This window comes from Mesocricetus auratus, unplaced genomic scaffold (assembly GCF_017639785.1).
Source record: "Mesocricetus auratus isolate SY011 unplaced genomic scaffold, BCM_Maur_2.0 Super-Scaffold_100014, whole genome shotgun sequence".
Lineage (NCBI taxonomy): Eukaryota > Metazoa > Chordata > Mammalia > Rodentia > Cricetidae > Mesocricetus > Mesocricetus auratus.
In genome coordinates, this window is record NW_024429197.1 from 32,369,636 (window position 1) to 32,385,778 (window position 16,143).

General features: G+C 52.0%; 1 protein-coding gene across 4 annotated transcripts in view; it reads left to right on the forward strand.

The window, feature by feature from the left end:
* Nucleotides 1-16,143, forward strand: part of Acot11 (acyl-CoA thioesterase 11) — a 53,122-nt gene that overhangs the window by 34,747 nt on the left and 2,232 nt on the right. For all 4 annotated transcript variants that reach the window (XM_013114934.3, XM_021228410.2, XM_013114935.3 and 1 more), the window contains 12 exons: nucleotides 1,671-1,731; nucleotides 2,227-2,325; nucleotides 2,695-2,830; nucleotides 5,572-5,725; nucleotides 6,819-6,938; nucleotides 8,093-8,237; nucleotides 9,322-9,377; nucleotides 10,627-10,693; nucleotides 11,012-11,095; nucleotides 11,892-12,022; nucleotides 14,802-14,933; nucleotides 15,764-15,890. In XM_013114934.3, coding sequence (XP_012970388.1) covers nucleotides 1,671-1,731; nucleotides 2,227-2,325; nucleotides 2,695-2,830; nucleotides 5,572-5,725; nucleotides 6,819-6,938; nucleotides 8,093-8,237; nucleotides 9,322-9,377; nucleotides 10,627-10,693; nucleotides 11,012-11,095; nucleotides 11,892-12,022; nucleotides 14,802-14,933; nucleotides 15,764-15,890 — 1,312 coding nt within the window. The remainder of the gene's footprint in view (nucleotides 1-1,670; nucleotides 1,732-2,226; nucleotides 2,326-2,694; nucleotides 2,831-5,571; nucleotides 5,726-6,818; nucleotides 6,939-8,092; nucleotides 8,238-9,321; nucleotides 9,378-10,626; nucleotides 10,694-11,011; nucleotides 11,096-11,891; nucleotides 12,023-14,801; nucleotides 14,934-15,763; nucleotides 15,891-16,143) is intronic.

Genomic DNA, 16,143 nt, shown 5'->3' on the forward strand with positions numbered 1-16,143 from the left:
GGCTTGAGTTCTCTTTTTTACTTTTACCTTTTGTTGTTGTTGTTGCTTTGGGAGGGTTTCTCTGTGTATCCTTGGCTGTCCTGGAACTTGCTTTGTAGACCAGATGTCCCCCTGCCTCTGCCTCCCAAGTACTGGGGTCAAAGATGTGCGCCGCCACCACCCGGCTCTTTTCTAACTTTCTATTGTGAAAACTTACAAATACATGGAAACTAGGACATGTCAGTGTTGCTAGGACCCGATAGTTGCTCCTTTGCTGCCTTGCTTTATCTACGCATGGATAAATGCATGTAAAAATGCATCTTGCAGATGACATTTTCCTTCCTGGGAGTCAGTATTGCTGAAAACATCAGCAGCGATGACACGACCAGCACTGTGAGCAGAACTCCCTCACCGAGCCCCTGAACTGACTAGCCGGGTGCTGGGTTGAGTCGCTCCATCGCTCACGGAGCCTTAGGGGTACAGGCAGTCGCCATGCATTCCCAATGCTTTACATACGAGGAGACAGACTCAGAGAAGTGAGGTGACTTGTCCCAGGTCACCAACTGGTGGTGTGATGGTGTGACAACTGAAGTAGAGCATGACAAACCCAGCCTTGTGCGGCCACACTATGGCCTTGTGACTGGCATGCCCCTTAGAACTGACACTTCCAGGCTTCAGTCAGGGGCAGTGCACTCTGTGTGTTCATGAGCCAAGGCGCAGAGAGGTAAAAGGACTTCTTGAGGTCACAGTGAAAGAACTGGGCCAGCTTTCCAGCCTTTTGCCTTCCTCATCCCCATAGCCCATCAGCTGAGCAGGCACAGGGCAAGCTAGGTGGCTCCCTGGAGATTTATGTGGACACGTGAAACACCCAGAAGGACAGGCTGACTACAACTGGGAAGAAGTGGGCTGGTCCAGTCAACAGCCCATCTACAATCCTGGCCCTGATGCGCGTTAGTTGGGTAACCTTGTTAGTTGGCTGACCTTGGACAAGTGACTTAGCTCTGTGATGTTCAGCCCCTCTAAAGCCATCTCCAAGCTGGAGATTCAAATGTGGAAACGCACACATAGCACCTTGAAGTGCCCCATTTCCCTGCTCACTCCTCTCTCCAGCCACTGGTACTTGGCAAGCCTTTGGTAAGTGTGGATGTATTGGCTCAGTCGGTCACTGTTTAGGTCTTGCCCTGCACATGGGCTTGGTGTGTTGGTGAGCAAAACATATGCTCCCTGGGCTGGGCTGTGACTCCCAGTTAAGCATGCGACTGTCCTGCACAGGCCCTGGCTTTTCTGAACCACAGACATGAAGCAGAAGAGGAGAGAACTAAAGCCAGGGGTTTTGGCCCAGTGTGGTTTAAGAGCTGGGGAGGTAGAGGTCACACTCCGCGAGTGTTGGGCACTGTGGGATAGGAGTGCTGTCCCAGGGAAGGAACTGTATGCAAAATGAGGCCATGTAGCTCCTGGACAGTGGGGCAGGAGCCTAGAATCAGGCGCTTCTGGAAGCCTGGTGTCTCCGCCTGTGGAATGAGTGCTCATGGTGGCCGCTGGCTTGGTGACACTGCGGATGTGACTGTGTTCAGGGAGTCTCAGTGCTCTTGTCAGTTGTCCCCCCAACTCTGAGGTGAGGAGTGTGTGGGGGCCCCTGTCCTCTCCCTTGTTCCCTCTGGAAGGCTCACCTCCTGATTTCTTCTTCTCAGTGTCGGTCAAGTGGTGAATATCAAGGCCAAGGTGAACCGGGCCTTCAACTCCAGTATGGAGGTGTGTGTGGCTGACCCTGCTGGGGGTGGCATGGCCTTCCTGTCCCACTCTGTCTTTTAAGATCCACACTGTAGGTCCCTGGCTAGAGTTCCAAGATGGCTGTTTCGGGGGGAGGACCCTAAGGCTTCCTTGCTAATATTCCATAGCGCAGGAGGGAACGTGGAAGCCAGAAAGGGAAGAGGGCTTGCTCAGGCCTTCCACTCCTGGCTGGGCACATTCAGTAGCAGGCCATGAAGGTCGAGGAAGGCAGTACTGTGTCTGGTCATGGGGCTGCAATGTGACAGACTGGGCTTTTCATCTCTTAGCTCACCTCAGTGGCCTCTTTTCCCACGTCTGAGGAAACAGACTTAGAGAAGGGGATCGTCCAAGGTGTTCCGGGGAACCAAGGGGAAGTCAGAAGCAGCTCAGCCTGGGTGGCTCTTTAGCGTCACCGACCTGCAGGCCTTGAGTAGTCAGCTTGCTTCCCTCCCTCCCCGTGCCCCTCTCCCTCTCTAGGTGGGCATCCAGGTGGTCTCCGAGGACCTGTGTTCTGAGAAGCAGTGGAGTGTGTGCAAGGCCTTGGCCACCTTTGTGGCCCACCGGGAGCTCTCCAAGGTAGACGGCTGTCCCAGCTGCTGTGTCATACCCACCATACCCCCAGGGGTACCGACCCTCTGGGATTCCACCCAGGTCCCCCTCCTCCTTTCCCTGCCTCTCCCTGCACATTTAAACAGGAGGAATCTTCAGAACACTGCCCTAAACAGATTCCTCCATTTTTTTTGCCCAAGAAGGGATCTCGGGGGACATAGAGAGATCTATGCCCTGTCGGGCTACAATGGAGACAGGAAGGTGGGCACAGAGGGGAGAGATCTTTGGAGCACTCCCCCCATCACCCTAGCAGCCCAGATCCACTAGGTACCAATCTCAGGCACCAGGCTGCTGTGCTATCTTAGGAAACTGGTCCTCCTCTCTCTTGACCAACAGGTGAAGCTGAAGCAGGTCATACCATTGACAGAGGAGGAGAAGACGGAGCACGGGGTGGCCGCTGAGCGCCGGCGTATGCGGCTAGTCTATGCAGACACCATCAAGGACCTCCTGACCCACTGTGCCATCCAGGAAGGTGAGTGTGGGTGTGTGCATAAGAGGGACGCTGGGTGTACACAGGAGGGCAGCTGGTGTCCTCGAACCCCCTTTGGAAGGAGGAAGGGATCCCCTATGGACCTCTGTCCCTGGTGACCTCAGGCTTCTCTGGCCTCCTTGGCCTCAAGATCCCTTCCAGGGAAAGCAGATGCTGGGGCCACTCACTCAGTCCAGAAGCAGTGGTGATGGAGTGGGGACCTACTGAAATCCCTGTCACCCACAATGCATTTGGGCTTCTAGGAGATGAGTGGGATGATAGTGTGGGAAGGTAGTGTTGGGCTAGGCTTTGAAAACTTAGAGGAATTTTCAAAAGCATCTGTGTACAAGTGTGTACATATGTTTTCTTTTTCCTTCCAAGAAAAACAAAAAGATGAAAAGCAAGACTCCCTCCATCCCAGAGCCCAGATCATCTCTCCCGAGGCAAAGACTGTGACCTGGTTTTGAATATCTTTCTAGGGGTGCTCTCTGTAGATTTAAGTAATGTGTGCATTATTTAGTTCCCTGTTTTTACCCTGAAGGGAACACATAGGACACGCTGCTCTGTATCTTGATCTTGATCTTGATTTTTTTCCTCTATAAAAATCTCTCTTGATGGTTGTTCTCTGTTGGTACAGGATGATCTGCCTTGGACTGGGTGGGATTTTGGCAGGTGGAGAGGTTAGGAAGGTGTTCTACAGAGGATGAAGGGCCTGGGAGGCAGGAACAGGAACCCTGGATTTCGTTACCATAACATCTCCGTGTTCTTATGTGAGGTCTTCCTTCATACTGAAATTGGAGGATCCAATTTTCAGACAAATAAAAAGTAATTCAGCTGAGCCAAGTGACACACACCAGTAATCTTAGCATTCTGGAGACGGAGGATCATGGTTAGAGGCCAGCCTTGATTGCATATGAAGTGTATAATCACCTATGGATACATAGTGAGATCCTGTTTCAAAAGAAGCGAGCAAAAACTGAGTGTTGGCTGGGCATAGTGCTTCATGCTGGCAGTTCCAACAGTGACGTGACACGGAAGCCTGAGGCAGGAGGAGCCTGGCTATACAGCAGGTTTGTGGCCAGCGTGCACTGCATGAAACCCCGCCTCACCCCCTACGCCCCCCTCCTCTCAAAATACCTGCAAGAACACCTGTCGTGGTGGCTTGTTTCCGTAAGTCTAGCACTTGGAGGGCTGAGGCAGGAGCAGGCTGTGAGTTTGTTCTGAGCCCATATAATGAGCAGGCAAGTCTGGGCTACAGACAAAGATTCTCTCTCAAAAACCCCAAGAGAGGATTGGTGAGATGGCTCAGCACATAAAGGAACTTGTTCAATACCCAGAACCTACTTAAGGGTAGAAGGAGAGAACAGACTCCATAAAATTGTCCTTTGATTTTCAAATGCATCCTGTAGCAGAAAGCAACCACCACCACATCATCCTAATCGTCCTCCACACTCATAGTAATGATAACAGTGATGATAATAATAAAAATTAATAAAACAAAACCAAAAAAGAGCCAGGCACGGTGTCAGTCCCTGTAGTCTCAGCACTGGGAGACAGAGGCAGGAGGATCACCACAAGTTTAAGGCCAGATGTTCTACTTATTGAGTTTCAGCCCAGCCAGAGCTCTAAGGAGAGACCTTGTATCAAAACAAACAGAAGACACAGAGATTCTGGAAGAGCCCTTGACTAGCATGCACATGGCCCTGAGTTCAATTCCCAGCACTGAAAACAGCAACAAAACTCACAAGCCAGGTGACTGTTCTTTGCCAAAACGGGGAGAGCAGAGGGAGCTCACTGCGTGCTGAGCTCTGAGGTCCTTGAACCCTGTTGTGCTGGGCTTAGGGGATGCTGGAGGAAGCCCAGCTCTTCCAGTTGGTTTGGTTCTGTGGCTCTGTCCACGCCGTCACAACCCTCCCACAGCCCTGCTTTCCTGACAGCATGCCTCCAAGGGTCAGTCTAGATACTTCTGCCTGGCACCCGAGCCTCAGACTAATGGTTCGGCCCCAGGGCCTGTGTCCTCCCATAAGCTTAGCCAAAGGCCTTGGCACCTGCCAGTACCTTCTCCAGACTTGGGCTTAGGTCATTTTCAGCTTCTGCTTTCCTGTGACATTTCACCGGGCCTTTCACCCCAGGGAAAGTCATTTCTGCTGGGTGCTCTGCAGAGGACTCTCTTAGGATTCTGGGGACGCAGGACAGCGCTTTGCTTTAGTTGGGCGTGTTGGCATCAGCTCTCTGGACCCCTGAGGTCCTGTTTGCTCATTGACCTCTCCCACCCTGGGTATCCTAATGCCACTCCTGCAAGGAACAGGGACTGGTCAGGGAGTAGGCAGCAAGGATCGTCCTGAAAGTACAGCCACTGACTGAGCTGAGCACATTACCACCACAACCATGCCTCACCGACACACACAATCCTGCCTGGCTTGGGCTGACACTTGGCTCCTTCCAGATGGGCGTCTGAGACCCAGTGGTTTGCTTGTTGCTTCCAAGGCCATACAGCCTGTGTTCGCTGTGGCAGGGTTGGCTCAGGTGTGCCTCGTCTCACAGCTGAGCTCTGTCTGCTTCCCTGTGGCAGGCTTACACCCCTTCTTCCGTGTCCTTCCATTCTCTACCCAGGGCCGGTCTAGCCTTGTGATCCATTGGTGGTATTACATTAATGCTCCAGGGTGGGGGTCAGTGTCCTGGGGCTTCCAGGGACAGTCTGTCCTTGGGGATCTTCTCACCTCCTCGCCCTCCTCCGTGACCAGATCTGGACAAGGACAGCAGCAATATGGTGCCAGCAGAGAAGACCCGAGTGGAGAGCGTGGAACTGGTGTTGCCTCCTCATGCCAATCACCAGGGCAATACCTTTGGGGGCCAGATCATGGCCTGGATGGAGAATGTGGCCACCATTGCAGCCAGGTGAGACAGCCTCTATTTGCGCCTTCTCTGCTTCTTCCAGAGCTTGTTTCCTTGGCAAGAGAAACCCTTACTATGCCATAACTCAAGGCTCTATAAGCGTGGGTGTTCTGTGAAGATAACCCTGGATTTCCATGCCTATCAGACCAGCGAGGAGCCATTTCTGTGAGCCAGCCAAGCCTTCTTCTACCCCCCCATGGACTCCCCTGGGAGTCTCCCCACCAGACTGACCCTGAAGCCCCACCCCCAGGTCTGGCTTTGCCCGCTCTCCAGCTAGTAACTGCTCCTTCAGGTTCTGTTCTTGCCCTCCACATTTCCCAGCCCCTCATTTTGCTCCCCGTGTGACCTCCCACCATTCAGCACACTGCCCAGCCCCACCATAATGCCACTGTGGACCGGTCCCTCTTTCTAATGGTGAAAATAAGTTCTACTTCCTCCGATAGCCCCTGTGCTGGACCGGAGTCCATGGAACTCCAGTTGTAATGGACTGAAAAAAAATAGTTGTGACAACCGGTGGTCATTAATTGACACTTCTGTGCCTCCATGACTTAGTCTTTGCTGTCCTCTCAGCCCCCCCCCACTCCCAAGCCACCTTCCTCCATTAGGCTAGGTTTCATTCTGAGGGCCCAGCTCAGGCCAACTCTGAGGTTAAGCTGGAGATAGTGTGTGTCTAAGCAATAACATCTGAGAAGCCTGGTCTGTGAGTGTGAGACTTGAGGAGTCCAGGATAGAGAAAGCTTCCTGGTGGAGGAGTACCTCACCGGGACCTCCAGTGACAGGAAACTCTTCAGGAGGGGTAGGCTTCAAGGTGTCAGGGGACACAGACACTGAAGCAAAAATGCCAAGGGAAGGCGGACAGGGGTCATACTCTAGGCTTGCTTTCTTCTGGCCTCAAATTCAGTTCCTTTCAGCCATGAACTGTGGCTTCAGCGTGCTAAGCTGGAAACAGCTTTAGTGTGATGCATGGAGCAGAATTGTTCCTGAGCTGGGCCAGAGGACCATTCCTGTGGTCCAGAATGGGGTAGGGGCTAGGGGCTGGAGAAGGCACCCTGATGCAGTACCGACCATTTCTTCTGTCTCCTTATCTTCCTCCTAGCCGGCTCTGTCATGCCCACCCTACACTCAAGGCCATCGAGATGTTCCATTTCAGAGGCCCATCACAGGTGGGGGACCGTCTGGTGCTCAAGGCCATAGTGAATAACGCCTTCAAGCATAGGTGAGGAGTCAGGATGACTGTGACTGGGCCACCAAGGGTCATGGCTTCTTCCTGACCCTAGAAACTACCTAATGCAGACCTGCCAAGCCTTCCCCCAGCAAACGAGGTCTGAATTGCAGAGTTGTTCACATGGCCCATGTTTGCCTAGTTTTCCCTTTTCTGGAATGTTCTGTGACTCCCACTGTTGTCGAGTGGTGGGCCTGGGGTTTTTCTCTAGGTTTTCCAGAGGTGCTGTGTCTCCCACCAAGTGGGAAGCTGTATGTCCCATCTCTCTTCTGCTTGGCTGGAGGACTGAGTTCTGGGGGTGCACGGGTCACAGGGCCTCTTCCTGCTCATGTTTCTCAGATCCTTTCCTGCCTATGTTCTGAAACGGGTATTCTAACATCTCACCTTGGGATGAGTCCTGATGTCTGTTCTCACCACAAGTGTCTTTAAGTAAAGACTGTTTCTGAGAATGTGTGCTCGTTAAGGGTGAGCACTATGGAGCCGGGTAGCCTAGGTGCAAGTTTGGCTCCACTTCTCACAGGCTGTGTGGCTTTGAGTAAGTTATTTATCATCTCTTTCTCTGTATCCCTGGGGCTGGGATTATAAGGTTGGCCTTCAACTCATGTCAGTCTCCTGCCTCAGCATCCCTAGTGTTGAGATCACTAGCACATGCCAGCATGCCTAGCTTCCTTTGTAATTTCTTAACTTTTAAGAAATTATGTTTATTTACTTATAGTGGTGTGTGTGTGTGTGTGTGTGTGTGTGTGTGTGTGTGAGAGAGAGAGAGAGAGAGAGAGAGAGAGAGAGAGATAGAGATGCCTGAACACGCCCACATGGAAGGCAGAGGACAGTTTGTGGGAATCAGTTTTCTATTTTTTAACTATAATGCATCCCTGGGATCTAACTGGGGCTGTCAGACTTGGCAGCAAATGCCTTTCCTGCTGAGCCGTCTCACCTGCTCTCTGATGACTTCTGGGTGTCGTTGCTTCCTTGCTTTGTTGACTTCCTGGGTTGTTAGTCCAGTTTCTGGAAGAGCTGCAAGAGAGCGTGTAGATACTCTAGGTGCACCTGCTTGCCTGTGTGTGGACTTGCGTGTTAGTGTGTGATGTAGAAGGGCATGGCCTGGGGAAGGTCCGTTGAACTTGACTCCATCGTTCACTTGACCTTAGCATGGAGGTGGGCGTCTGTGTGGAAGCTTATCGCCAGGAGGCCGAGACCCAGCGACGGCACATCAACAGCGCTTTCATGACCTTTGTGGTCCTGGACAAAGATGACCAGCCTCAGAAGCTCCCCTGGATTCGTCCCCAGCCTGGGGTAAATGCCCTACCCCTAGTTTCCCTTACTTGTCACCCTGTGGCAGTCCCATCCCTGGCTCTTCACTGAGGCACAACCAGATCTGATAGTCCTGGTCGTGACTCGGGGATTCCCCCATGAAGCTGGGCACCTGCCAGCACTGAAACATACCATGGGATCTGGCTGATGTTGGGGGATCATGGACCTGAGCAGCCCACAGGTTGCAGAGACCCCTGGCTTGGGAGCCCTAGGCTGGTAGGGTCTGACCCCTGCCACATTCTTGGAGATGTATTTCTGTGAGTTTCAGTCCTTGTCTGTGTGATTAGTGTGTCTGCAACTTCTGCTTGACAAGATGTGGTTGTGGGGAACCAACTACCTTCAAAACCTTGAAACCTTTGAAAGGTTGTCATGGTCAGCATTATGGGGACAGGGGCAGGGGCACACAGATGACTGGGTTCTCTGTGAAGACACATTCTTGGCTTGCTGGGGCCAGTTGCTGTCTTTGTGTTTTTGGGTGGAGGTGGGCTTTAAGCTGGCCTTCTGAATTCTGATCCCAATTTTACTCCATACTCCTATGACCTTGGGAACCATTCAACCTGCTGGGCCTCAGTTTCCTCCTGTGTAAACTGGGATCTCAGGTTCTAGGCTCAGGAATGTTGAACAGAAAGCAGGTGTGGTCTCAAGCAGAGCCCTTGTGAGGACCTCATCTCCAGCGAGTGCCCACTGAATGTGACTCTAGGTACCACTGCGAGGTTCTTTTACCATCTCATTCTACATTGGGGAAAATGATGCCTAGAAGTGCCCACTGAATGTGACTCTAGGTACCACTGCAAGGTTCTTTTACCATCTCATTCTACATTGGGGAAAATGATGCCTAGAAGGGGGCCGGGTCCCCAAGGTCACCAAAGACTCCACGGGGAGCTAAGCTACAGCTTGCGGCCCTGGCACTTTCCCAGTAATGATGTTTTGACTTCTGCTTCTCTGGAAAGACCAGGCTTCTCGATGGGACTGCAAGGTCCTCTGGCCCCAGAGGACAGGGATGGCAGAGCTATGGTCTAGCTGGTCATCCCAGATGTACCACAACCTGTCCCTGCTTCCTTCCTAGGAGGGTGAACGGCGATACCGAGAGGCCAGTGCCAGGAAGAAAATCCGCCTGGACAGGCGAGTGGGGAGGGCAGTGGGAGGGGCATGCTTCAGGCTGGGCTCCACCCACTGGCTCCAGGACATTCAAGCTCCTGGGTTGTCCTCCCCATCCCCTTTATTTTTATTTTATTTTGACATAGGACCTCACAATGTAGCCCTATAGCATAGGCTAGGGTGGAACTTACTAAGTAGTTCAGGTTGGTCTTGAACTCTTGGGAGGCTTCTGCCTTTGTCTTCTGAGCTGGCCCTTAGCATTGCATATTCTTTTGCTTTTCAGTGTTGTCACACAAAGCATCTTACTGCTCTTTTATACACCAGGACACTGAGGATAGAGGGTTAAGTCTCTTGTCGTTAAGACACACAGTTGAGTGAGATTTACTGTTGGTCCTGCTTGGTCTGGGTGATTTTAAATCTTGTTTTTATCCCATTGACTCTGAGGCCTGTTTGGCCTGTTTGATGAAAGGGTCAAATCTCAGCACTTGGCAGGGATGATGAGGTAGAGGGTTGCTAGAATGCCAACCTGGACTACATAGAGAGGTCTGTCTCAACCGAAACAAATCAACTAAAGCGAAACCCAGAAACCCAGAAAGGTTTAGAATACAGACCCAGTGGCTCAAGACGTGTAACTTGGCATGCCTGAGTCCTCTGTAAAGTACATTATAAAACTGTGGAGTGGTGTTGGAGAGATGGCTCAGCGGCTAAAAGCACTGACAGCTCTTCCGGAGGACCTGGGTTCAATTCCCAGCACCCACATGGCAGCTCACAACTGCCTGTGACTCCTGTTCCATGGAGATCTGATGCCCTCATACAGACATACATGCAGGCAAAACACAGATGCATATGAAATAAAATAGGTAAATCATAAAAAGTGTAAACAACAAGACAACTGTAGAGTGTTGTAGCTGCATCCAGGCTCACACTCTGAATTAATAAGGAAAGCCTACATTTCCAGGACATTTATCATATCCTAAGCACGTTGCTCCTTGCAGAGTCCCTCAGGTGACATGGATTCCATTCTAAAGAGCACACTGAGGCATGGGTGAAGGGGAGCCTGAGCCTTGTCCTCTTTTCCTTGCCAGCCCCTGTGAATGCCTAGGGTGCTCACGTGTGTTCTCAGGGGCCGTTTTCTGGGTGTCAGTGTGCCCAGTCGCCCTGCCAGGCAGTCTTCATCCCCACTGGGCTCAGCACTGGTCTGGCGAGCAGTGGACAATGACATCTGCTAAGACAGTGGACTCTGAGAGACCCAGGGTGTCCTCTTCTCTCTCAGGAAGTACCTCGTGTCCTGTAGGCAGGCAGAAATGGCCCTGTCTGTCCCCTGGGACCCCAGCAATCAGGTAAAGCCCTTTGTTTCAAAGCCCATGGGGCCCTTTCCCTTTGGCCAGAGTGGTTTTGGAGGGAAATTCACAGGCCCAGAACCATGGGAAACCCTTGGTTAGGTTTCATGGTTGCTGTTCACAGATGCTGTGCATGTCCTCTGTTTTGCAAGAGGGAGTAGCGGCCCTGGTTGTGGCTGCTCAGGGTTGTGTGGAGGGCTTGTGGGAGCCAGCCTGGACCCCTTTCCCAAAGTCCAGTTCCTTTCCCCGTATCAGCATAATCCCACCAGGGACCTGTGGGGCAGGCGAAGGTAGCCTTTGTTGGTGGGTTTTTCCCAGGTATACCTGAGCTATTACAACGTATCCTCTCTGAAGACGCTTATGGCCAAGGACAACTGGGTGCTGTCGGTGGAGATCGATGAGGTAACTGACCCACCTGTCCCTCTCTGTCCCTTACAAGTGGCCAAGCTTGACTGGTAGGTAGCAAGCATCACAGTGGGTATCTTCAAAGCAATTCAGCGAGGTCACGAAACCACCCAGTTTCAGAAACGTGACTGTCTCCAAGGGCCCTGAGTGAAGCCCCTGATCCTTTGGTACTGCCTGCCGCCTTTTACCCACCCTCGAGCCCATGGTTTTGCCCAGCCCTTTCCTCCCCACTCTGCCCTGGAGGGATGGGGCAGTGGGCAGCGTGAGCCTCTCTTGCCTGTCCCTTGACAAGTCACATCCCGGCCTGTAACAGGGAATTGGATAAAGCTGGGATCTGGAGACCCGTTGCCTTGTTACTGCTTTTTCTTTAAAAAAATCATGTATAGATGTTTAACCTGCATGTGTGTCTGTGTGCCACATGTATGCCTAGGAGAAGCCAGAAGAGGGTGTCAGAACCCCTGGGACTAGATTCCAGTGGGTTTATAAGCTGCCACATGGTACTGGGAACTGAACCCAGGTCCTCTGGAAGAGAAGCCAGTGCTCTTAACCTCTGAGCCGTCTCTCCAGCCATGATTACTGCTTCTTAAAGAGGCGTTTTCTGTCTGTCCACACTGAGCTGTGTCAGAGGTCCATTTTCACGGGGTTGTGACTAAGTCTCAGAGACATTCAAGCATGTCTTCAGTCAGACTGTGTCAGTGACAGCCCTGGCTTTGGGAGCCATCCTCCACCAGCAGCGCGGTCTGGGGGTGTGGAGCGAGAATGAGGCTACCCGGTTACCCCCTGTGCTTTGCAGGTCCGCCTGTACACCCTGGAGGAGGAGTTCCTGTCCTTTCACTTGGAGATGGTGGTGCACGTGGATGCTGCCCAGGTCTTTACACTGCTCTCCGACCTGCTCCGGAGGCCAGAGTGGGACAAGCATTATCGGTGAGGGGCCATTGCTAGGTGAAAGGTGGGAGGATTGCCTGCTGATGCTAAGCATCTCCCATGATGCTTTGTTCCACTGGCCTTCTGTACGGGCGAATCTGGCCATAGGGTATAGTTATGTGTTAAGTGGCAGTCACAGTCATGGGCATGTTGAGGCCCTAGGGAAGGGACTGAGCCTAGAATTGAATGTGAAAGCCTGCGTTTAAGTCCCGTATCTGTTCTAAATGGCAATGCACCATTGGTCAGGTCATTTCTTTCTGTGCCTCAATATCCCCTTTTCTTAAAAAGTTTTATTCATTCATTTTATGAGGATGGGTATTTTTCTGTGTAGCCCTGACTTTACTGTCCTGGAACTCACTCTATTAGACCAGGTTGGCCTCAAACTCAGAGATTCATCTGCCTGAGTCCCCCAAGTGCTGGGATTAAAGGCATGCTCTGCCACCACCTGGCAGATATGAATATTTTGCCTGAGTATTTGTCTGTGCACCATACATGTGACTGGTGCCCATGGAGGCCAGAAGAAAGCATGGATTCTCTGGGACTGGAGTTGCAGATGGCAGGGAGTTGCAATGTGGGTGCTAGAACTCAAACCCACGTTCTCTGGAAGAGCAGCCAACGCCTTTAACCACTGAACTATCTCCCCAGCCCCTACATTCTTAAAAATGGTGTGTGTGTGTGTGTGTGTGTGTGTGTGTGTGTGTGTGTGTGTGTAGGGGTCAGAGGACAACTTGTGGGTCTCGGGGATTGAACTCAGGTCAGCAGGCTTGCTGGCAAAGTGCCTTACCCGCGAGCCTACCTGTGGGGTTGGGAAAGTTAATGTTTAAAGTGGCGTTAGTTCAAGATCCTTGAAGTCAGCTTTTGCCCTGCCGATGCTGTGGCTCACCTGGAGCCTGCACTGCACATGCTTTCCTGGGAGGCTGATAGACTCATGAACGCAGTGAGCAGCTCATCACCAGCTGACTTTCACAAAATGGCCTGCTCCTTCCTTCCTTCCCAGTCTGCCCTCAGCAGAGCACTTGTAGCTGCTCACGCCTCGGCTTCCCGCCTAACCCCCCTCCCCCCACATCATGGTTGTGCTGGGCTGGGAAGATGGCTAGGTGGATAAAGCGCTTGTCCACAAGCGTGAGAACTTGTATTTGAACCCCAGGAGCCGTGTAAAGCTGGGCATGACTTTCATGTTTGCAATCCCAGTGCTCCTTCTTCCAGATGGGAGGCAGAGACTCCTTGGAACTTCTAGGACCACTTAGCTGAGCACACAGGTGAATAGCACACAGCTATTCACACAGGTGAATAGCAATGACCAATACTTGAGGTTGTTGATGTCCACAATGCACCATTAAGTGAATACCTGTACTCACAAACACTTGCACTCATGTGCATGCATGTGTGAGCATGCTCATACATGCACACACACATGCATACAGAGCAGGAGATTGAACAAGTGAGTGAGGGATCGAGAGGAAGAAGGAAAGGTAAGGGAGAGGGAGAGAATGAACTGCATCGCTTTCGGATGCTGTGCCTGGGTATTCTGGGCCTGCCGGTGGTGTGCTCTCGAAAGCTGAGAGGTGGCTGGTGATGGCTGGTGGTTAGGGAGAGGAACTGGAAAAGGTGGGCTGGTGTGGACCAGATCAGGCTTCACTGAGGGGATGAATGACCTAAGGGTAAAGAACCCCCAGCACTCTGGCACACTTCTCTAGCCTGGCACAGCCAGCCTGCTCCCAAGTCAGCGTTCAGCAGAGGGGAGGAGAGGAAGGCGTGGAAATGATCCTGTGTCCTCATGCGGTGTCCTTGTGTGTCTGTAGGCACAAAATCAGTCAATGGTTGTATACCTGGACATGATTATGTGTGTGTGCCTGAGCTTGTCTCTGCTACCAGCCCTGTTTTCTCATGAGCTCTGTGACCCAGGGTGGGTTATTATCCAGCCTCAGTCTCTCTATTTAGTGGGGACACTGAGACTGCCCACAGCATAGCCGTGCTGTGGAGGGAGACTGTGTGAGATCACAGGAGTACAGCTACCAAATCCTGTAAGAGCTACTTGGAGTGTGTGCGCCTACAGACAGATCTGTATGTTCAGTGGTGCCTGCCTGTGTGCCTGTGCATGTGTGCCCATATGCTTACATGCAGCTTTGGTGTTCCTGTGTCTGTATGTCTTAGTTTCTTTTCCCATTGCTATGATAAAATGCCCCGATGAAAACAACTGAAGGGAGAGTGGGTTTTTCTGCCGCAGCAGACACTTGAAGCAGTTGCTCATACTGCATCCACAGTAACAAAACAGAGCGGGGCAAATGCGTGCTGGCGTTCCGCTCACTTTCTCCATTTTATGCAGTCAGGGATCCCTGCCCAGGGAATGGCACTGCCCACTGTTGAGATGGGTCTTCCCATATCAGTTAGTATAATCAAGGTATCTTCTACAGGCATGCCTAGAATTCCATCTCCCAGGTGATTCTAGATTCTGTCAAGTTGACAATTAACACTATCAGTCTGTATATGTGTATTTGCTTGAGTCACGTCTGTGTGCCTATGTGTTTGCATGTGTCTACACATACCTGTGTATGTCTCTGGATATGCGTACATGTGCATGTACCTGTGTATCTGCTCTGGTGTGCATGACTTTGTGTGTGTTGTGTGCATGTGTGTGCACGCAAACATGCATGGGCACTTGCATACACACACTCCTGGAGGGCCTTTGGCCTTCCTCTGGTTCTGTTGAGCTGTGCAGAGGCCTGGCTGAGTGGAGAGCTGCTGTGGCTCCCAGGTTCTGACTCCAGCCTCCCAACAGGAGTGTGGAGCTGGTACAGCAGGTAGATGAAGATGATGCCATCTACCACGTCATCAGCCCTGCCTTGAGTGGTAATAGCAAGCCCAAAGATTTTGTGATCCTGGCCTCTAGACGGAAGCCTTGTGACAATGGGTGAGTACCTGCTTTCTGAGGGGTGCAGTAGGGATGGAGAGGCCCCCATCTCCCTCTTCAGGAGGAGCAGCAACTTGGAGTCAGAGCTCTGCTGCCCACTGGTGGATGGACTCAGAACCCACCAGTCGTTTGGAGGCTGCTGGTGGGGGTTCACCATTAAAGCAAGGGCATACACCGCTCCTGAAAACAAGGCCGTTCATGGTGCTTGTGGCCAAGGCTGCTGCACTTAAGGCCTACACTATGGATGTGGTACCTCTGTCCCCTGGAAGCTTGTGACTGGTACCTGCAGCATGGGTGCAGCCAGCATAGACTGCATCTTTTTTTTTTTTTTTTTTTGGTTTTACGAGACAGGGTTTCTCTGTATTGTTTTGGAGGCTGTCAGTCCAGCCCGGCCTGGAACTCACAGAGATCTGCCTGCCTCTGCCTCCTGAGTGCTGGGATTAAAGGCGCGTGCCACCACCGCCCGGCTTAGACTGCATCTTTTTCTGGAGACAAGGACCAGAATAGAAATCCCAAGGCACGATCTCTGTGAGACCAGCCTGGACTACCAAGCGAGTTTCAGGACAGCCTCCAAAGCCACAGAGAAACCCTGTCTCAAAAAACCAAAAAAAAAAAAAAAAAAAAAAAAAAAAGGAAATCCCAAGGCACACAGATCCAAGGGGACACATGAGGCCTGTGCCTGGAGAGGCTAACACAGATCCCCCCTATCTACAGCTGGCCCTGAACAAGACACCAGGCTCTGAGGGAGTAAATGCATGCTGGGAACAGGACAGGGACAGACACTTCCTATGGGTGATCTCTGACTTCTTCTCACTCTGACTCCCCTCCAGGGACCCCTATGTCATTGCACTGAGGTCAGTCACACTGCCCACGCACCCTGAGACACCAGAATATCAACGCGGGGAGACTCTCTGCTCAGGCTTCTGTCTGTGGCGTGAGGGGGACCAGCTGACTAAGGTGAGGCCTGGTGTCCCTTCTACCCTCCCACCTATGGGTGAATTGAACCCTATGCTCTGGGCTGGAACCCTTCCAGACCTGGGCCCCTGTACCCCCAGCTTTCCCAGCCTGGAGAAGTCAGCATCAGAGACCATAAAGAGGTCTTCGTTGAGATTTAGTCGTGTCGACAGTGAGCGGTCACTGCTGGGGCTTAGAAATAGCTCTGGACATGGACTACAGAAAGCCCAACGCAGATCTGAAACTCTGCCTCATT